The 23,106-nt window shown below is 44.8% G+C and overlaps 1 protein-coding gene across 1 annotated transcript in view; it reads right to left on the bottom strand.

Moving 5' to 3' along the window:
* The window catches only part of CTNNA3 (catenin alpha 3), a 1,165,030-nt gene that overhangs the window by 392,417 nt on the left and 749,507 nt on the right, over positions 1-23,106 (bottom strand). Inside the window, exon 10 of the mRNA XM_084845397.1 lies at positions 13,806-13,962. Coding sequence (XP_084701523.1) covers positions 13,806-13,962 — 157 coding nt within the window. The remainder of the gene's footprint in view (positions 1-13,805; positions 13,963-23,106) is intronic.

The following is a 23,106-nucleotide window of genomic DNA, read 5'->3' on the forward strand; positions in this document are numbered from 1 at the left end:
ACGTAGCCTATCATGGCTGGGTTTAAAAAAAAATGCGTAAGCAAATGGCGGCGGCTACGGCCGCCACCATTTGCGTTCCTTATTTTTAGCCATCTTAGCCTATGTAAATATTTACATAAACTATGATGGCGAAAATAAAGGGGAACGCAAATAGTGTCACGGGCGCTATTTGCGTCCCTCTTTGACTCTCCGTTTTAGCCTACGTAAATATTTATGTTGGCTAAAACGGCGCATCAAAAAGGGACGCAAATAGCACCCGCTACACTATGTGCTTTCCCCTTTATTTTCACCATCATAGTCTACGTAAATATTTATGTAGATTAAGACAGCCAAAAGTAAGGAACGCAAATGGCGGCGGCTGTAGCCGCCGCCATTTGCGTACGCATTCCCCCCCCCGAGCCTTCCGTGGCCAGAAATCCTGCTGCGGACGGCTCTGGCCTGGCTGGGCCTGGCCGGCTGCTCCGCAGAGCTGCCGCAGAGCACAGCCAGCCGTGAAGGATTCCGGGGGGGAGGAACAGAATGCCTCCTCCCCCACCATCAACATAATCCGTGGAAAGGTAAGTGACTTTCGTTGTTGTTGTTGTCGTACATCCCTATTAAAATGTGGTGCCCAGAACTGGACACAATACTCCAGATGAGGCCTAACCAGTGCTGAGTAGAGGGGAACTAGTACTTCTTGGGATTTGGAAGCTATGCTTCTATTAATGTAGCCCAAAATGGCATTTGCCTTTTTTGCAGCCACATCACATTGCTGGCTCATATTCAGCTTGTGATCTACAATTCTAAGATCCTTCTCGCTTGTAGTGTGATTGAGCCATGTATCCCCCATCTTGTAACTGTGCATTTGGTTTCTTTTCCTAGGTGCAGAACTTGGCATTTATCCCTATTAAATGTCATTCTGTTGCTTTCTGCCCAGCGCTCCAGTCTATCAAGATCACTTTGAATTTTGTTTCCATCTTCCAAAGTATTAGCTATCCCGCCCAAGGTGTCATCTGCAAATTTGATCAGCATTCCTTGCACCTCCTCCTCCAGGTCATTAATAAAAATGTTGAAGAGCCCTGGGCCCAGGACTGAGCTCTGCAGTACCCGCTCATTACCTCTCCCCAGTTGGTGAAGATCCCATTGATAAGCACTCTGGGTTCGATTCTGTAGCCAACTGTGGATCCACCTGATCATTGTTTCATCTAGCCCACTTTGAGCTAGGGATGTACGAAAGTCTTACCTGGCTCCGCGCCGGGCAATCCGCAGTGGGGGGGGGAGGCGCTCTGTCCCTCCTCCCAGAATCCTCCCCAGCTTGCTCCACTCTGTGGCGGCCCTGCAGAGCTGCCAGCCAGGGCCAGCCTCAGCCAGAGTTCTGGCTGTAGCCGGGCTGCTGCAGCTGCAAATGGCGGCCATTTGCAACCTTGCAGTCAGCCATGATAGGCTATGTAAGTATTTATGTAGCCTATCATGGCAAAGAGCAGGGACGCAACTGGCAGCCGCTACACCATTTGCGCCCCTGCTCTTTGCCACGATAGGCTACGTATTTACGTAACCTATCACAGTAAAGGCAGCCACGCAAATGGCGGCTGCTACGGATTCTTTAGAATCTGGCCTCACTGGAGTCCGTGGCGGAATTCTCTGATATCCCTACTTTGAGCTAGTTTGCTAATCAGGATACCATGGGGCACTTTGTTGAACGCTTTGCTGAAGTTGAGGTCTATTATGTCCACAGCATTCCCACAGTCCACAAGGGAGGTCACCTGATCCAAAAATGAGTTCAGATTCATCTGGCAAGATTTGTTCTTGACAAATCCATGTTGGCTTCGAGTAATCACTGCATTGTTTTCAAGGTGCTTACAGACAGATTGCTTGATAATCTGTTCCAGAATTTTCCAAGGGATTGATGTCAGACTGACTGGTGTGTAGTTCCCAGGTTCCTCCTTTTTGCTCTTTTTGAAGATAGGGACAACATTAGCCCTCCTCCAGTCTCTGCTGGCAGAAATCTGTATCGCTAATGCATGCACTGTGCTTTGTCTTGTTTTCTTTTCCTTTTGTAACCTTTGTCAACAAATACCATGGCATCAGTTTCATTCTATAATTGCCTTAAATACACTTGCTAGGGATGTTAGAGAAATATGCCGCAGATTCAAATGAGGCCAGACTCTTTGGAATCCGGCCTCAGGAATCCATGGCAGATCAGCACCACTTACCTCCGCTCCAGGAAGATTGGAGGTGGAACAGCATTTGACTGTTTCTTCCACCAGAGCTGTTCACCTCCTCCACACCGACCGCCATTTCTTTAAATTAAAAAAAAGGCAATCAGCAGGATGTGCCCATAGACTTATACGCAAAAGAGAGCCATGAATCTTGTGTATAAGCCTATGGACACATAGACTTATACGCAAGATTCATGGCTCTATTTGAGTATAAATCTATGGGCACATCCTGCTGATCACCTTTTTTTTTTTTTTTTAAGAAATGGCGATTGGCACGGAGGCGGCAAAGAGCTCTTTCCAGCAAGGTAAGCAGCCCTATAGCTGGTGCGGCTCCACAGAATCCTTGTGGAGTGGAGCTGCTCCGGAGGATTCGGAGCGGGGGAGGAACAGATAGCCTCCCCTCCACAGATTCCCCACTGGAATGGACGGTGGGGAATCCGTACACCCTTAACACTTGCTTGTTGTTAATAAATGTTTAAAATATAATCTATGAGCATCTATTTATTAAGGAACTGTGTTGAGCATAAAATGACTGGGACCCCATCTACACAGGGGATGTAGTCTAGTTCTACTGCACTGCTCAGGCACATGACGTTCCCTCCACTTTGCATCAACTGCAGTTTTTCTTGCCATAAAATCCGCATTTTATGGCAACTTTTATGGCAAAAAAAGTGGTTTTAATTTTTGTGAACTGCCCAGAGAGCTTCGGCTATTGGGCGGTATAGAAATGAAATAAATAAATAAATAAATAAATATTTAAAGAAAGAAGCTTGTTGATGCCTTTTGTTTACAGTCTCCACTTATCTGCTCTGGCAGACCTGTGCTTAAGTTTCATGACTTGTTGATAGGGATGTTAGAGAATTCTGCCACGGATCCCAGGGGGGCCAAATTCCAATGAATTCAGCCCCCCAGAATTTGTGGCAGAATGGAGCCCCCCACCCCTCCACCCCGCGAAAGCCCCGCAAAACGGAGCCTACCGGGCTGTGGCTCTGGCTCCAGCTTCGGCTTCGGCTCCGGTGGTAGCGGCGGTGGTGGTTCCGGCTGCTGCCGGGCTGGTGCAAATGCAATGGCATCCTGAGTAGGGGATGCCAGTTGCGTCCCTATGGTAGCCCATGATAGGCTACGTAAATACTTATGTAGCCTATCACGGCTAAAGCAGGGATGCAAATGGCGTAGGGGACGCCATTTGCGTTCCCATTTTAGCCGTGTTAGGCTATGTAAATATTTACATAGCCTATCACGGATAAAACGGGAACTAGGGATGTACGAAAGTCCCCTTACCTGGCTCCGCCGGGTTCCACTGGGGGGGGGAGGCACTCCGTCCCTCCCCTCAGAATCCTCGCCGGCCGGCTCTGCTCTGCGTGGATTCCGCGGAGCCACCAGCCGGCTCCGCCAGCAGCTGGACGTCCGGCCGCTGGCTAGCAGGGATGCAAATGGCGGCGGCCATAGCCGCCACCGTTTGCGTCCCTGTAGTCAGCCATGTTAGGCTACATAAAGACTTATGTAGCCTATCACATCTGGCTTTAAAAAAAAAATGCGCGCACGCAAATGGCGGCGGCTACAGCCACCACCATTTGCATTCCTTATTTTTGGCCGTCTTAGTCTACGTAAATATTTACGTAGACTAAGATGGCGAAAATAAGGGGGAACGCAGATAGTGTCCACTATGCTATTTGCGTTCCCCTTATTTTCGCCGCCTTAGTCTACGTAAATATTTACGTAGACTAAGACGGCCAAAAATAAGGAATCCAAATGGCAGCGGCCGTAGCCACCGCCATTTACGTTAGGGATGTCAGAGAATTCTGCCACGGATCTCGGTGAGGCCGAATGCCAGTGCATTCGGCCCCCCGAACTCCGTGGCAGAACGGCCTGCCACCCCCCGCCTCAGGTAAGTCTTGTCCTGGGGCAGATCTTCCAGGCAGCAGTGGCTCCGGCGGCGGCGGCGGCCGGTCTTCCGACCGGCTGCCACCGCCACCATTTCCAGTGTGGGGGAAAAAAAAAAAGACATGATAGGCTACGTAAAGTTTTACGTAGCCTATCATGGCTAGGTTTAAAAAAAAAAAGAAGAAGATGTGAGGCCCTGCCGCGGGTTGGCCCAGCCGGTGGCTCTGTGGCCTGGCCGTGGAGCCGGCCAGGCAGGATTCCAGGGGGGAGGAACGGATCACCTCCCCACATCTGCGGAACCCAGTGGAGTCAGTTAAGCAGGGTTTCATACACCCCTACTTGTTGATGCCACCAAACTCCACCCACATATGCCTGAACTAATGCAGTTTCAGTCTCCCACATGAAAGCAGTTTTTTCCTCATGTATAAGCAATTTTAATTGGCTGTGTGTTCCTCGGGAGGAGCAAATGCAAATGGATGAAAATGCAGTTTTAAACTAAATTGCATTAGAAAGCGTCTCCATGTAGACGAGGCCCAAGCCTTCTCAGCATTAAAAAACCACATATCTATGAACCCAGATATAGACAGGAAGTAGTTGCCATCAAGTTAACATGAGGTCTGCCTAATTAGGTTTATTATTAGGGGTGGACGAAAGTCCCTTACTTGTCCTCGAAGGATGTTCGCGGTGGGGGGGAGGCGCTTCGCTGCTCCCCCTGCGAAGTTCCGGCCGGGGGGGAGGCTTCCCGCCTCGGCCCGGCCGAAATTCAGGCCGGGGGGGAGGCTTCCCGCCTCAGCCCAGCCGAAATTCAGGCCGGGGAGGAGGCTTCCCGCCTCGCCCGGCCGCGAACGCGAAAGTTTAAAAAAAAAAAAACGCCCCCTGATAGGCTACGTGACGATTCACGTAGCCTATCACGGCTAGATTTGCAAAGTCAGCCGTGATAGGCTACGTGAATCGTCATGTAGCCTATCACGGGTGACTTTAAAAAAAAAAAAAGTGTGTACGGATAATGGCGGCCCCCATAGGGAGCCGCCATTCCCGTTCCTTATTTGGTTGCTGTAGTCTACGTAAATGTTTACGTAGACTACGGCGAAAATAAGAGCAACGCAAATAGCATTGCCCTTATTTTCGCCGTAGTCTACGTAAATCCTTACGTAGACTACAGCGACCAAATAAGGAACGGGAATGGCGGCTCCCTATGGGGGCTGCCATTATCCGTACACACTTTTTTTTTTTTTAAGTCACCCGATAGGCTACGTGAGGATTGACGTAGCCTATCACGGCTGACTTTGCAAATCTAGCCGTGATAGGCTACATGAATCGTCATATAGCCTATCAGGGGGAATTGTTGTTTTTTTTCTTTGATTGCAATGGCGGCGGCGGCAGCCGGTCGAAAGACCGGCTGCCGCTCCCGCCCCGCTCGAACACCCACCGAACCGCCGGCCGGACCCGCCGCCCGGACCCGCCGCCGGGAGGGACATTCAGCGAAGGTAAGTCCCGTCCCGGGGGGTGTGTGGGGGGCGGGGGGGGGTTCGGAGGATTTCTCCCCGAAACGTCTTCGGGGGGCCGAACACGTTGGCGCTCGGCCATTCCGAAGTTTCGGGGAGAAATTCTCTGCCAACCCTATTTATTATCCATAAATTATTCTCCTACATCAGAAACTTAGACTTGAAAGAAGGTCATTTTGAATATACAAATGTATGTTGGCAACAATGTTTGCAAATTGCTCTTCATCAAACAAGCAAAAGCAGGTGGTTTACAGCAATAGGAAGCTGGCATTTTAATCAAATATTTTTAACTAGAAGCCTTAATGTTCTATCAAAACACCAGGAGCGAGTGGGCAACATGGAGATTAGGCGCTGCATAGAAACCAAGCCTGCCTAAATTACTGGAAAAAGGTGCTTTTCAAAATGTGGTCCCAAAGGGGCTTATTTAAAACAAAACTAAAACTTGCTCTAAGGTTGTTGTTTTGTATTGTTACCTGGAGCCTTTCAAGGGGGGAAAAAATCAGTGAGTGTTACTGCTGGTTATATCCAATTTTTGTAAAGAGATTCTGGACAAGAACAGTCTTGAAGAAAACAGATAAGTAACACTCAGTTGGAACAGTTAAAGGTCTCTGGTGATGCAATTATTCATAATTTCAGCACATACCATGCTCTTCAATTTTTTAATGAAAGTCAATCCAAAAATAGGAAGCTTCGTTAATGGGGATAGCTGTCTCTCTTTGGATACTTTGCGATCAAGGTATGCAAATACAAAACTTAGTGAAAAAGTCATGTAGCGCTGGGTAAAGTTCAATATCAGTGCCACTGCAGGTGCCCTGACATTTATATTTCTGCTCCCTGGGGGCAAATGAATCCTGATCCCTAGAGGAACGTATCCCCTAAAGATGAGAAGGCAGAAAGGTACTTTTTGCATCCTCAATTGCCCTGTATAACATCCAGTGTCAAGTTGCTGGCAGGGACATGCTGGGAGTTGTAGGACTTTTTTCTGTCTAAACATGCATAGGACTGCGCCCTAAATTGCTGAAAGCCTTAAGGCAATTTGGATATCATACATGGCTGGATTTCATCACAATTAGCTCAGGGTAGTGCCCAGTACAGACATGATGACAGATTAACAGAATAAAGAAACAGGTCAGCTCACTGAAAGGACAGGGATTTCTGCAGAATAACCTTTCAGGAGTCATATAATTCTTACCAAAGAATTCAGACTCATAATGCAAAATCATACTCAGAATACCTGTGAAATAAGGGAGCCAGCTGGTACCCCTCTTTAAATTCAAAACAAAGACCTTGCAGAAAACCATCTAATGCAATAGACAGGGAGTTTATACTGAATACATCTTTAGTTAACACTATTTTACAGTCTATTTTCCATGACTAATATGTATATCTCTTTAAGAGTTTTTGGAAATGTGGACTTGGTGCAGTATATTTCTTCAGTTTAAGAAGACTTCAAAATATAATAGCATAATCAGAGAATATATCCATCCATCCATCCATCCATCCTTGGTGGGAAATTCCTCTAAATATACATTTATTTATTGTTCACCCAGTTGCAGTGAAATAATAGATAACCCTAGATGAAATCATAAAGCCAGACTCTTTAGAAAGGCCTTTTTGCTGCTCTTAAATAATACTCAAGGAATAGGACACACAAAGGTGGCTTTATGACTCATTTATCTCTACACATCTAACTCCAGCTCAATGCAGAAGAGAGATGCTGTTGCGCATAGCCTTTGGAAACTAATAGAGACCCATGAAGTAGTAAAGAGCCTAAAGAGGATGAAGTGGTAATTACATTCTTGCCTTAGCCTGGCAGGGTCCCAGTATCATATGCAGGGATATTAACAATCTGAAATGCCAGGCACACAGCATCGGTGTATGAGATGGAATCCTTTCAGTACCCTGAGCATCCCAGGTTTTATTTCAAGCCCTCATGCTTGCAGAATGACTTAAAATAGATGTAAGCAGACCCTTCTTCAGAAGCATCTGGCATTGAGGATGTTCCATAAAAGTACAATCCTTTCAAACTCTGTCATGTTTACCAGACATTTCTCTTTATCTGTACTCCATGCCAGCCCATCATGTGGATGCATGTTTCCCTCTTGACAGCATTTTTAGAGCATTTTTTACCCCACCCTTCAGCCAAAAAGCCTTCCAGAGCAGTTTACAGATCAATTAAAGAACAGAAGAACAAGGTCCGTCTAATCAAAGCTATGTTTTTCCCAGTAGTAATGTATGGCTGTGAGAGCTGGACTATAAGGAAGGCTGAGCGCTGAAGAATTGATGCTTTTGAACTGTGGTGCTGGAGAAGACTGTTACGAGTCCCCTGGACTGCAAGGAGGTCAAATCAGTCCATCCTAAAGGAAATCAACCCTGAGTGCTCATTGGAAGGACAGATAGTGAAGCTGAAGCTCAAATATTTTGGCCACCTAATGCGAAGAGAAAACTCTCCGGAAAAGACCCTGATGCTGGGAAAGATTGAAGGCAAAAGGAGAAGGGGACGGCAGAAGATGAGATGGCTAGATAGTATCACCGATGCAATGAATATGAACTTGAGCACACTCCGGGAGAGAATGCAGGACAGGAAGGCCTGGCGTGCTATGGTCCATGGGGTCACGAAGAGTCGGACACGACTGAACGACTGAACAACAACAACCCTGCTCTCAGGCTTACATTCTCAAAGGCAGGATACAAAAGGAAAAAGGGATGGGAAGGGAGGAGGGGAAAAAAAAGCAAGCTCCAGCACCAGTTCTAAAAGTTACGGTTCCTGTAATGACCAGCTGGGCTGGAAATAGTTCAAGAAGCCTGATGGAATGGTTGCTTCTAGGTAATAGTCGAAGGAGAACCACATCTATCAGGTGGTCTCCCAGCAGTAGGGATGGGTGAGACATTTGTTCCAGCCATTTTTGACCAGATTTTATCAAATCTGCACCTCCTGGACCCCAGCATGGAGCCAAATGCAATCTGCAGTCTGAAGCTCCATACATTTCCGAGATTGCAATGCAATTCGGGCAATGACAAAAATGCATTTGGAAAATGAGTACATTTGAACAATGACCACGTACATGCCTTGGTCAATGGGAGAAAATGCACATATTTCAATAATGTCAGCAAATGATGGATATGTGTTGAAAAATGCACAAGAAAATATGCATGAATTTTCATGTGGAAAAAGCTCCCAATCCAATATAGAGATGAGTCAGGATGACCTCTGAGAACTTCAATGAGCTTGCGTTTTGCTGACTCACGTATCCATACTGAGCAGAGCCAATGGAATACATCTGCCCCTCTTCTCTCCCTCTGCTGCAGCCTGGTGGAATAGCTGCCAATAGAGAACAGGTGGCAGCCGCTAGGGATGACGTGGGCATCTGTTACAAGGGTGCTCGGCCTGCTGGACTGGGGTCTGCAAACTGCTGCCACTGCCCACCCCCTGCCCCCGCTCGCCACACTGCATGAGCCACTGGACAGCCTGGCAAGTGCCCAGCGAGTGCCATGGGGCTGCCCATCTGCTTCACACCTCTAATCTTGTGTAAATGGTGGCTTCACGGCTGCCATTTGCGTAAAGGACCTTTTACACAGAATAACGAACCACTGTTGTGACACAAAATGGCAGTTCACTAAGGGGACGGGCAGCCCTGGCCACAGCACTCGACAGGCACTTGCCAGGCTGTGCAGCAGCTCGCATGGTGAGTGGGGGCAGGTGGGGGCAGGAGTTTGTGAGCGCCTGGCAAGCGCGAACAGAGGCGAGTCCATCCATCCCTAGCAGCTGCTCTCTTAAGAGCCAGTGAAATGGGCCCTGTTTCCATTCTCTCCTTCTGCTACAATATATACTACAGTGTATTCCTTACCCAAAATATTCTAAATTCTTCTACAGCCAAATATGCAATTTGCATTTCCTATAAAGTGCCCTGGCAATAATGCAGAAACATCTGGGTTGGTTCTGCATCACTACAGACTATTCCCACACCAATGAGATTCTCCAAAAGACTCTGAAAAAGCCATTTCACCATGCTGGCCTTTTCTATCAAGAACAGTTTCAGTTTATATACAGTCTTGTTTCTGGGACTATGCAGAGTTGGATCTGATCCAATTGGCCTGTAGGGGAAGAACTCCGCAAGCCAAGCAATTCAGTTGGAAAGCCAATCTATGGTATATGTATCAGTTAAACTTGGCAGCTGATTAAAAGTTAATACAAATTTCCACCAGTGCTAAGGCAATTTTTAATATTCAAGATCCACCTAGTATTTCTGAGAGTGTGATTAAACATCAGCATTGCTGGGATAACAGATGTTAAGGGCACAATTCTATACATGTTTAGACAGAAAAAAAATACCACAACTCTCAGCATGCCCCAGACAGCATGACTGGTTGGGGCATGCTGGGAGTTGTTTAGACAGAAAAAAAAAAGTCCTACATGCATAGGATTGCTCCTTAAAGGTGATTGCTTGATTCGTAGCACGCTTTCTGGAACATTCTACTGAAAAATAAATGGAGCCATGAATGTGAAAAAACTTCCGAACTGAAGCCACTGGGCAGTTGAAAAATTCTGGCAGCCTCCACTCCACAGCATCCTGTACTTGTGCCACTTATGTCCTGACTCACCCACCTCCCAACATTCCTTCAGTTGTCAAACATATCTCCATGTGACAGTACAGCGCAGCAACAACATGCAAGTTGGGAGGGGGGGACCCAAGGACAATAAAAAATCAAAATCTACACAGCTACAAAATAATCAGAAGGATATTTATGTCTTTTTTCCCCCTGAAGTGGGAGGGGGATTGGGAGAAATGTGTTTCAACCCTACTACCAGTATGCCATTTGATTTCCCTCACTCTGAGCCAGGCCAGCTGCACCACCAAGATTTGCAGTCAATACAATACTATAATTTTACCGAACAATCCTATACATGTCTACTCAGAACTAAGCAACATTGGGTTCAAAGGGGCTTTTTCCCAGGTAAATGAGAATTGGATTACATCCTTAGGCTGAAAGTCCCATTGAAATCAGGGGGATTTATTTCTGAGAAAATATGCCTGTATATCTCTCTGTATACTGCATGCTTTATGTTGTAGTGTGCAAATTATCTGATGACCCATAGAAGAATTTTTGTCACCACAAACCTATGAGGCACGACAGCATTGTTCCCATTCTTTATGCTTGAGAAACTAAGGCAGCGAGAGACATCCACACCCAAGACAATAGGGTGGATCCAAAGTTAGTCATGGTTAGAGTAGACCCATTGAAACCAATGGAACTGAAGTTAATCATGAGTTAGCTAAGTCTCTTTGATTTCAATGGATCTACTCTAAGCACTGCTAAATCTGGGTCCAACCTAATGCCTCCATGGCTCTTTTATCTTTACTTTCTCCCACAATCTTATTAAACTGTGTCACCAATAAAGAACTGGACTCTATTTGATGCAGGGACAGGCAATCCGAAGACCTTCTCCATGGCCACATCCAACCTGCCAAGAGACTGCCCTTGGTAACCCCTATGTCTCTGCCATTTGCTGACATATCTGTGGGCAATAATTCTGGGAGAAAGGGAGGGTGAGTGGTGGCTCATAGGTCTTCCATTACCAATTCCTGCTTTAGTGCATTTTATTTTTTGCAGAAACTTAATTTGTCAGATGTCACAATTTTGAATTTATATTTTCCCCCAGGGAATTACAGCTAGAAATATTCTCCCAATATTTCAGCTCTACTTAGTAGTGCGCAGAAAACAGAATGTTTCAAACACATGGAAATGGAATGCAGTAAAAGTTTCAGAGTGAGGAAGACATTCAAAACAATCAGGTTAGCCCATGAGAACTATTATTGAGGATAGTAAGGAACAGGAACATTGAACTTCACAGAAATGACTAAAGGAAGAGACCGTGGTGCACACTGCAGAGCACTGAGGAAAATCCCAAGGGTTACCAGCCATTCTGCTACAAGGAAGAGAGAAATCTTCTTGGTGTTCAAATATGGCAATCAAATCCTGGGCATAAACAAGAGATTTCACGCACAGAGCCTCCACAAAAAAAAAACAAACATAACATTTAACTGTTACCCAAATCACCACGCCTGAACATCAGAAATCCACCACAGATTTTACAAACCCATCATGAATCTGCCTTGCATTGAAAAAGAGGAAAATCTATGTCAAAGGGCAGGCAAACAATTAAGCCCCTGAAAAATAATAGGTCAAAAATGTCTAATGCCATTTTTTTCAAATGTCAGGTCAGGATTGGGAAAGTTCCTGAAGAAGCTTAATTTAGAATTGAAACATTTCTACCAGTTTTTACAGAAATATCCATCCAGATAACTAACCATGCAAGACCAAGAAATCATACAGTATACATGGCCACGATCCCTTTTTGTAACAGACAGATCCCACATATAAGGCCTACTCACAGGGACATTTGTGTGTGTGCATCCTAGCTCACAATAAAAACATTATGCACAGTGTGGGCAGATGCATGAGCCCAAAGTTTGGTGCTCCTGTGCCCCGTACATGTGCAATTTACATGCGAGACCTCAGGTGAAATAGCCATTAATTCCCAGTTTGGTTGGAATGTTTTCTTGACCTCCTGCATCTGCCCTGAATGGAGAGTATCTGCGTGTAGAGTGGCCATGTGTCCTATTTTACAGAGGACGGTCCTCTACCTGAAGGGCTATCAGATGACAGTCCTCAATTTGAAAGTGTCCTCTATTCGAAGGGCTGTCCAGTCCAAGTCTAATTTCAAGATAAAGAACCATATAAGGGTGGGAGAACAGGAGCCATGAAATTGCCCATCCACAGTTAGCACCTGCATATAGGGATGTTGGAGAATTCCGCCACGGATTCCAGGGAGGCCGAATGCTAGCGCATTCGGCCACCTGGAATCCATGGCGGAATGAAGCCACCCACCCCACAACCCCGCAAAATGGGCCCGGAACGGAGCCTACCTTTGTTGGCCGTTCCGGTGCTCCTCGAATGGCAGCCACGTCTGCAGCCGCCATTCGCCTCTTTCAAAAGGCCATGATAGGCCACGTAAGTATTTATGTAGCCTATCACAGCTAATGCAGGGACGCCATTTGCGTCCCTGTGGAGGCCATGATGGGCTACGTAAATATATACGTAGCCTATCACGGCAATAGGAAGGAATGCAAATGGCGGCTGCCATAGCCGCCGCCATTTGCGTCCGTGTCTTTAGCTGTGATAGGCTACATATATATTTACATAGCCTATCACGGCTAAAGACACGGACGCAAATGGCGGCGGCTACGGCGGCCGCCATTTGCGTCCCTGTGCAGCCCAGCGGCCGGACGTCTGGCTGCAGGTGGCTCCGGCCAGCAGCTCAGTGGAGTTGCCGCGGAGCGGAGCCAGCCAGGGAGGATTCCGGGGGGAGGGACGGAGCACCTCCCCCAACCACGGATTGCCTGGCGCGGAGCCAAGTAAGAGTTTCGTACATCCCTACCTGCATAGCAGACCGAGCAGACACACAGGTCACCTGCTCACAATCTCCCCACCACCACCACCCCGCTGTACCGTCATGTACTGTATTTCTATAGAAATTCTAGTAATTATTTCTACATTTGCATCTCAGTGTACATTACTGTGTGCAGATTTTATGCAAATCACCATCTACTCTTGTCCTCTTGTTTGGTGATGCACTTCCTCTTTTATGGCAATGTGTGAGTGGCTACCCTATTTGGGTGGTTCAAGTAGGAGCTTGTGAAACACACTACACCCTTTGCTGCTAGAACTGCTTTGTGGCTGAATGACACTTCCAGAACATATTTTCAATCACATACAGTTATAATTACTCCCCCCCCACCGCCCTGAAAACCCAGATGTGAATTGGGTCCACTAATTAGCTTTTTTATCTTAGGAGATGCAAAATGTGAACCTCTCAAAGCCTGCCTGGAAATGTGACTAATATTCATTGAAGGGTGCCCCGCTGGTAGGTTACATGCTTCAAGGCATACAACATTTTGCTGTAGCAAGAGGGTGAGGTGAAGGAAACAAAGTGTGTCTGCTGTCTTTTGCAAACTCCTACTGGGGCTGGCAGCAGTTGCATTCCTCTGTCTTCCAAATTCACTTTCCCTCACACTAATTTCACACCTGGCTAGATACTGGAGGTTGGATGATATAATGCCGCTTCCTAAGGGATTTTGCCATCTCTCAAATAATCATTAAAAAGAAGAGAGGAAGGTATCTCAAAGGAAAAAGATGAAATCAAAAGCAAGCAAACCTGATACAGCAAGAAAGTCATCAATGCTTGTAATGTCATCCACAGCTTCAGTGAGCACATGTATGTGATTCTCCCATGTGGTTTTATACATTTCCATGTTGCTTTTCACCACCTGGCTTTTGGGTCTGGCTGCAAGAGCTAAAGCAGCGTTGATTACCTGCAGGAAAGTAAATATACTGAAATTGAAAAAAAAAGCTAACATCAGACCAAAAAGCATTGAACTACATGCCTATATTCCAAGCTCTACAATGCAAACACTGAAGTCTCAATTTTCATGCAAAGAAGAACTACAGTATCATGGATGCTAATCTTCCTGATAATTTAAAATTCAGTTAGGAATTAAGGCAGGACACAATGGGAAGGGGTCATGAACCAAGATACTAGAAGCTGGACTCAGGCACCTTCGTCTTTGTGTAAAGGGGAAATATAAGGATAATAAATCTAATTGTTCAGACTCCCTGCTCACTAGTGACAGGACTTTACTTCCCACCTATATCTGGCTTAGGTTCAGAGAGAGATGGTTTTTCTTGACGTTGGGTTAAGGCAAACAGAGTCAAACAGGCAACACAGTTACTTTACAAATACATGCTCGGATACTTAGTTTAAGAGTTAAAATATTTATTAACAAAAAGCAAATATATTTAAGACAACTATAGTAAGAAAATGGCACCATGGTACTTGTTGACCAAGTTTAAAACGGGAAAAGAAAACAGGACAAAGTATAGTGCATACATTACCAATACAGCTTTCTGCTAGCAGAGGTTACCCCCTACCAGGAGTGACTATGCCAATCTTCTGTTTACTTTTATAGTTTTACACTTGAACATGATATGTGATGAGATTGCTTCCTTTATGCTACTGTACTCTTTTAATCTCACTCTATTCATATTTGCTGATGTCTTGTTCTATAGAAATTTACCAACTTCTCCTCTGTGGTTTTTCCCTGTCTGGGGCATTAATCCATAGCCTTTTCTCATAAATTTTCCCTTTTCTTAGTTCAAGTTGAATTAATAAGCTACCAGTTCAGAAAGCAGCCTTTTTCAGCTAGGCCTATTTGGTATGCTTAATATGATCATTGCCTTAAAACTAAACTTTCTGCATTTGCAGCCCCCTTCATCTACACCACCATGATAGCTTGCCAGAGGACAGAGATGCTTTTCTGCTCTATTCTTCTTCTCTCTAGGACCACCACCATGGATTGCTAGAGGATGGTACTGCAGGCAGCTACCATCTCAGCAGGAGACAGGTGGCATGGCTCAAATGGCCAGGACAAGTCCACCTGGTCCTATAAAACTGGTGATTCTGGCCCAGCTCAATCTGGGGAAGTTGCTGCTCAGGCACAGATTAAACTCTCAGGCTGCCCCTCTGCTTCCCATCTCACCTCTATCACCACACTTCAAATCAACTATAAAAACCCTATTTTTATTCATATGTAGAAGAACTCATTGTTTAAATAGCTAAAAAAATATGAATGGTCTTATTTTGTCCACACAGCCTCTGAACACTATGCCTTTATAGTAGGCACAGTTAATAATTAAGAGGTTTTCCTGAGTGTCGATCATGGTACCTGCTATAGCTAACTGTTAAGCTGCTATTGCCCACCCCAAGGCCTAAGGCTGAAATAGTACACATACACACATACACACTGTAAGAGGTGGAGTTAATACATAGTGGAAATGTACTGGAAACAGCCCTTGCTTAGAAGTCCAATTTTAGGAAAAGTTAAACAATCTGAATGAATTGTGCTTAGCACATCACAGTGCTGTATTTTTCAATATACAAGTGATACAGAAGCATAACATAGAGACATACATGCCAGCACAAGGCATCCCACAACTAAAGTGTGAAAAGTTAAATACAGCATCTGTACACATTATGCAATAGCTAAATTAAAGTCCTCATTTAGCACAACTGTTTTGAAATTCTATATGACACTGTATTCTTGTCAAGGAAGGAAGATACAGTGAATTTTGGTGGAGGTTAAATTGCTTCCAGCCTCAGTAGCTACGAGGATATCAGACCTCAAAATGGAGACATTTTCTGTTTAAGGAATACCCATTATTCAGATGCAAGGTAACGGTTCATTTAAACACAGATATTCAAATCAGTTAACAAAGCTATTCAGTTTGAAGGTAAATCTTGCATTTCTAATAGACCTTTTTTCACAATAAAACTGCATTTGACAAACAGAACAAATAATAAAGGAAAATAGGCACAAATTAAAAGCTACTAAATTATATGCTGCATCATACTGGCATGTATAATTCACATTATTAAGCAAATATATAACAGGAAAGAAATTTCTGATGTAGCGTAAATATATTCAGGAGGGGACTGTAATAATGTTGGAAAAGTCTAAGCTTTGAAGTCATCTGAAGTACATTTTTTTCAGAAACAAGGTAGATTTTCTATTCTCACCACCACCACCACCACCACCCTTTATTTTTTTTTAAAAAAAAAGCATGAGCATTGGACATCATTGACCAAAAGGCTCTCAGTATGAGGAACATGGAATATATGTTTTATTTTATTATCATTGTAAGCATACTGTTCATACATGTACTAAATGGAGCAATATTGTTTAATCTCTCTCTCTCTCTCTCTCTCTCTCTCTCTCACACACACACACACACACACACACTCCTGAGGGGCTTTATTCCACATTCCCAAAGAAAAGAAAAGAATTCTATATTTTCCAAAGTTGACCTTCTCCTCTGTCTCAGCAATCTGTTTAAATAATAGTTGGTTCATTTCAAAATATCTAGTCTCTCTCCTTCAGGCAGGCAGCATAAGGTCAAAATGGCCTATTTCTCTCTGCTCCAGGCATTCTCCAGCAGTTTCTCTCTCCTGCAGATACCTTGGGTAGTCTCTCTCAAGCAGCAGCATGTGGATACTCAGCCTCTCTGTCTCTCTGTCTGTCTGTCTGTCTCTCTCTCTCTCTCTCTGTCTCTCTCTCTCTCACACACACACACACACACACACCCCTAGGAAGGCAGAAACTGGAGTGTGTGCACTTTCTTTCTCACTGAGGTGAGCATATACTGGAGCTTGTCAGTATGGTCTATTCCTTTCACTTAGGGAGAAGCAGCAGTGTGTAGGCACTGTGGCTCCTGCTGCCTTTCTCTCTGAGTGGGCAAAGAAGCAGCAGGCAAAGGGTAAAACAGAGCAGGCAGGCAGACACCTCAGCTATTACCAGGCTTCTACTTATAGCAAGAACCAGGATGGCCTGTCATCCAACAAGGTAGAAGATGCAAATAGAAATGTTGCCCATAATTAAGATGGTGACAGAGCTGGGCACAGTTGGTGAGATAACCTAACAGACTTCCGTTGGTGAGAGGAATACCAAGCATTGGCATGATGCCTCCAATACAGCAGGACCAGCCCTAACACATCCAGGCTGGAGATGTATGGATTTTGTAAAATCCATCCCATCTGCGTTCCATGGATTGTGAGGTGCCTTTCATTCCGTCGTCCGCTCGTTGGCAGAATTTGATTGTTTCCCCAATTTCCCAAATGTGTGCAAATTCTCACTTACAAAAATGCACCCCACCCCCAATGCATACATCCCCACAAAATGTGCATCGTCATGCTTTAACCTATGGTTTTAACCAAATGCTCATTATTCAGCCGGTGTTTTATATTTTACATATTTTTCTATGACTAAATGTGTGTTAAATTCTGGAAAGTAAGCAAACCCCAGAAGTCTGCAGAAGTTGTGCAACTTGGGAAAAGCTGGTCTGCCTTGGAATCCACGGGTTAGACTCAAAGAAATCCGAACTCATTTGATTCCATGGCAGATTTCTCTGACACCCCTAATCCAGATGTCTCAAGAAATGTCTATGACGTCCTTTCTTTCCCCACTACATCATTCCAGTGCCACCACTATTGGACGGTGGAGGGTTCTCATCCCTTAGAATCACAGCAAAAATCATCCTCTCCCTGCATTCACTGATTGGAAAAGGCTATCTTAAGCTTTTGGGTGGGGATCTTCCAAATCCTTGCTCACATATACATAACACAGAGGGTGCTCCTCCTCCCTTCCAACAGCTTGGGTGCCCTAGAGGTAGTGGTGGTTTGTGTACATGCTTAGAATCATAGGGTTGGAAGGGGCCTACAAGACCATCAAGTCCAACTCCCTGCTCAGTGCAGGAAGCCTGATCCTACACAGTCTCCCATCCAAGTACTAACCAGGGCTGACCCTGATTAGCTTCAGAGATCAGCCGAGATAAGGCACAGTTGATCGGTTTCCTTTAACTTAATATGTCAGTGTCATTGTTTCATACAATTATACACAAATCACAGGAAACACAGAACAATAAATCTAAGTTCCTAATCGAGATCCATACAATCCTACCAAGGGAGCAATCCTATGTATGTTTACACTGAAAAAAGTCCTACAGCTCCCAGCATTCCTCAGCCAGCCATGCTGGGGTTGCAGGATTGTTTTCTGTCTAAACATGCATAGGATTGCACCCCAAATATCTCAAGAAATCTATACAAATGTATTTATTTTTATAATTCTAGACCATTAAAATTCTAGACTATCCTTAAAAATATATAGCATCCTTCATCCTAATGGATTCCAGGGTTGTGTACAATAATAAAAGTACAATATAATAACAACAGTGTATCATCATCCTTTGTGTAACATAACACTACAGACAGTCAATTAAATCAATTTGAAATGCCAAGGTAAATATGTACATCTTGACCTGGCACTGAAAAGACCAGAATTTTAGAGCTAGTTGAACTTTCTTGGGAGGATAGTGATGGATCACATAAAAAGCCCTCTCCTTTGTACAAACATAATGTAGTTCACCAACTGATGGATTGGAACTCAGAAAAGGGACTCATCCAAAGATCTTAATACAGGCAGAGGATGGTATGGGAGGCGGTGCTCCGTCAAGTATTTATTATTGCATTTATTTATTAATGCATTTTATAACCCATCTATATACAAAGTAGTCTAGGCATCATGCAAAGTTTAAAACAATTTAACAAGAAACCCAACAATACAACATAAAAACAGTATATGGCAATCAACGAAGAAGAATGAGAGTTCTAGAAGGGGAAGGCCTGCCGGAATAACAAGAGTCTTTAATTCCCATTTTAAAACATTCAAAGAGGACAGCAGGCACATTTCAACGGATAGGTCTTTCCAACAACTGAGGAGTGACAAAGGAAAAGGTTCTCTTGCGTGTGGCTGGCTGCTAACTTCACATTAGGCAGCCACAGCAGATAGTCCTCAGAGGACCTTAGGTGGTGGACTGGGACATAGGGGAGGAGGCAATGTTTAGGTCGCTATTTAGGTCCTGCGCTGTTTAGCCCTTTAAAGATAAATACCAGCATCTTGAATTGGGCATCAAAATGAATAGGCAGCCAATGTTGGTGTAGCGTGGCTCCATCTAGCTAAACCATTTAGAATTCTTACTGCTGAATTTTGAACTAACTGAAACTTTTGTGTTGCCTTCAAGGGCAGCCCCACATGTAACACATTACAGTAATCCAGTTGGGAGCTTACCAGAGCATGGATCACTGTAGACAAACTATATAACTACTGTCAAGTCTGTAAAAATATAATCTATATAGTTATTAATGCAACACTCCAGTTAAAATTTTATAGATCCCTATACAAATCTTACATTTATCCTGTCGCTCTGTAAAATCCTATACTAGCTATGTTAAATAAGCATTATGTATCCTAATGATTCCTAACTAATAAAAGGAAGAAAAGAAGAAGAAGTGATAGGTGAATATGCACAGAAGGGGGGAAAAACTGACACAGGTTACAATGAACATCAAAAATTGCAACCAAAACCAAAATAACACCTAGGTAAAACTAACACAGAATGAATGAAATACAGAAACAAGAAAAATGAGGGGAAAAATGAGTGGCTTTGGAATGGGAGTGTGATTTGAGAAGCAAACACTGAAGGGAAAAAATATGGCAGGCACTCCACACACAGAATTAGGGATGGGTGAATGCCCTAACATCCAGTCATGGGGGGAGGGGTTAACTGCACAGAAATCTGGGAAATTACAGAAATACGTTGCAAAGTTCATGGCATTTTCGGCCATAAAAGGCCTCAATTTGCAAAGAAGGAAGTGCTTTATGGCCGAAAATGCCATAAACTACACAATTTATGGCCATTATTTATCCCATGATAGGCTAATGGCAGCCACCATTAGCCTATCATGCCTTTTAGACAGCTTGAGTCCTGCCCTGCAAACTATGGCAGATGAACCAGGTAAGTGGGTACTGGTCTGCTGCGGAATCCAGAGGTCAGATTCCAGGGAATTTGGCCTCATTTGGGTCCACAGTGGATTTCGCCAACATCCCTACATGGAATTAGCAGCAGGCAGGAGTTCAAAGCAAGAATGCCCTTCAGTAATAGCTTTCACAGTGCCCACCCCCTGACCCCACCCCCTGACTCTGATTGGTATTACCTACTTTTGGAACCATCAAATAAAGTCCTATAGAAGGGTTCCTCTCGGTGTCTCACAGTGCTACCTGATGCGTTTGCAATGCTGGTAGGCCAAAAGGGAGGCCAATCAGCAACCTTTCCCTCCCCCCTGGCTTAAACTGCTAAATAATTCAGCATCCCAATCTTACAGCAGGCAGCTGGAAGTCCACCCTAAAACAAAACTATTTTTTTCCTTAGCTTGCTATTTAATAGGAGTGTGAATGCAATAGCTAAAACAAATGTGACTTTTAATTATTGTATGAAATAAAACGAATGCACGTTCCTATGATTGAACTCCCCTACTAAGTGATAAATTGTGCCCTTATACCACAATCCTGTACCAGATAAAAATGAATGTAAGTTCTACATGTTATTAGTATGTACATAATTAGAACTTAATACAAGTTATAACAAATAACGTCCCAGGCCTCTTCCTTCTGTCCTTCCTTCCTTTCTTAATACAAGTTATAACAAATAACATCCCAGGCCTCTTCCTTCCTTCCTTCCTTCCTTCCTTAATACAAATTATAACAAATAACATCCCAGGCCTCTTCCTTCCTTCCTTCCTTCCTTCCTTCCTTCATACAAGTTATAACAAATAATGTCTCAGGCCTCTTCCTTCCTTCCTTCCTTCCTTCCTTCATACAAGTTATAACAAATAATGTCCCAGGCCTCTTCCTTCCTTCCGTCCTTCCTTCCTTTCTTAATACAAGTTATAACAAATAACATCCCAGGCCCCTTCCTTCCTTCCTTCCTTCCTTCCTTCCTTTCTTAATGCAAGTTATAACAAATAATGTCCCAGGCCTCTTCCTTCCTTCCTTCCTTCCTTCCTTCCTTCCTTCCTTCCTTAATACAAGTTATAACAAATAACGTCCCAGGCCTCTTCCTTCCTTCCTTCCTTCCTTCCTTCCTTCCTTCCTTCCTTTTCTTTTTGCTAGCTTAGCATCTCTCTCTTCATTAAAGTTTGGTAGTATTCTGCTGTTACTAAAGTAGGGATGGCGGAGAATTTCTCCACGAATCTCCATTATTTGTTATTTGCTATATAAGCTATTTGCGTTGCCCTTATTTTCGCCGTAGTCTACGTAAATCTTTACATAGACTACCCCTGCCCAAATAAGGAACGCAAATGGTGGCACCCATGGGCACCGCCATTTGCGTACGGGCTTTTTTTTTTTTCAAAGTCACCCGTGATAGGCTACATAAAGATTTACGTAGCCTATCATGGCTGACTTTGAAAATCTAGCCGTGATAGGCTACATAAATCGTTATGTAGCCTATCAAGTGTTTTTTAGTTTTTTTAATTTACTTTTTTTATTTCGTGGCCGGGGAGACGGGGCGCTCCCCCCCCAGCCTGAATTTCGGCAGCGAGGGATGGGGCGCCTCCCCCCCGGCCTGAATTTCGGCCAGGAGGGGCAGGGCGCCTCCCCCCCTTCAAGAACTTCGGGGGGAGAACCGAAGCGCCTCCCCCCCACCTTGAAGCAAGCTGTGGGACCAGGTAAGGGGCTTTCGTCCATCCTTATACTAAAGGCCCTTAAAAGAAATGCTGGGCTGATGTGTTCTAAAACTCTGGCTTAACTCTCCACTCCAATACAATCCGCCAGTGCTGCTGCCAGCAATATAGTGTGGTTATTTTCAGCAAAACACCAAACCAGAATGTTTACAGCATTATTGGGGGCTATCTTGAGAGAGAGAAGTGCTTAACATAGTCACCTGTTAGAAATTTGCCTTTGAGACTATAGAGACACTTTGAAAAAAAATATTTTATAGGGGACATGTCAGGTACAGAATAGCATGCTAATGCAGCCCTAGCCATTATCTTTCTACCCCAGCAAATTAAATTTATCCCTGGGAAAGCACCCTTTTCACCTATTCAGAACAGGTAAACGAAACCTGTCTCCTCATCAAACCGAATCTAATCCATTTTCTAAGTTTCCATTAAAACTCTTCCAATGAAAGTGTCCTAACATCGAAGGGCTGAGATATAAACAGCCATACACAGAGCACTATGCATGCATAGGGGCTTTTCTGCCACCCTTGTACAGCATGAAAACCACTCCTGTTAGGGGACTCTCCAGTGTGGGACTGAATAAAGCAGGAAGTGACACCTGCGACTAGGGATGTACGAAAATCACTTACCTTTCGGGGATTATGCTGATGGTTGGGGAGAGGCATTCCGTCCCTCCCCCCAGAATCCTCGCCGGGGGGGAGGTGCTCCGTTCCTCCCCCCCCCGGAATCCTGGCCGGCCGGCTGTGCTCCGCAGTGATTCTTCGGAGCCGCCGGCCGGCTCCGCCAACAGCTGGACATCCGGCCGCTGGCTAGCAGGGACACAAATGGCGGCAGCCGTAGCCGCCGCCGTTTGTGTCCCTGCAGTCAGCCGTGATAGGCTACGTAAATGTTTATGTAGCCTATCAGGACTGATTAAAAAAAAAACCCACGCGTACGCAAATGGCGGCACCCATGGGCGCCGCCATTTGCGTTCCTTATTTTGGCACGTCTTAGTCTACGTAAACATTTACATAGACCAAGACGGCGAAAATAAGGGGAACGCAAATAGCGTCGCATCTACACTATTTGCATTCCCCTTATTTTCGCCGTCTTAGTCTACATAAATGTTTACGTAGACTTAGGGTTGGCGGAGAATTTCTCCCCGAAACTTTGGGGGGCCGAGCGCCAACGTGTTCAGCCCCCCGAACAAGTTTCGGGAGAAATTCTCCGCACCCCCCCCGCACCCCCCCCCCAGGACGGGACTTACCTTTGGCGAATGTCCCTCCCGGCGGAGGGTCCGGCCGGTGGTTCGGCGGGTCTTCGTCCGGGGCGGGAGCAGCAGCCGGTCTTT

Source organism: Heloderma suspectum, chromosome 3 (genome assembly GCF_057233095.1).
Source record: "Heloderma suspectum isolate Gila_16-S chromosome 3, 16-S_ref, whole genome shotgun sequence".
NCBI lineage: Eukaryota > Metazoa > Chordata > Lepidosauria > Squamata > Helodermatidae > Heloderma > Heloderma suspectum.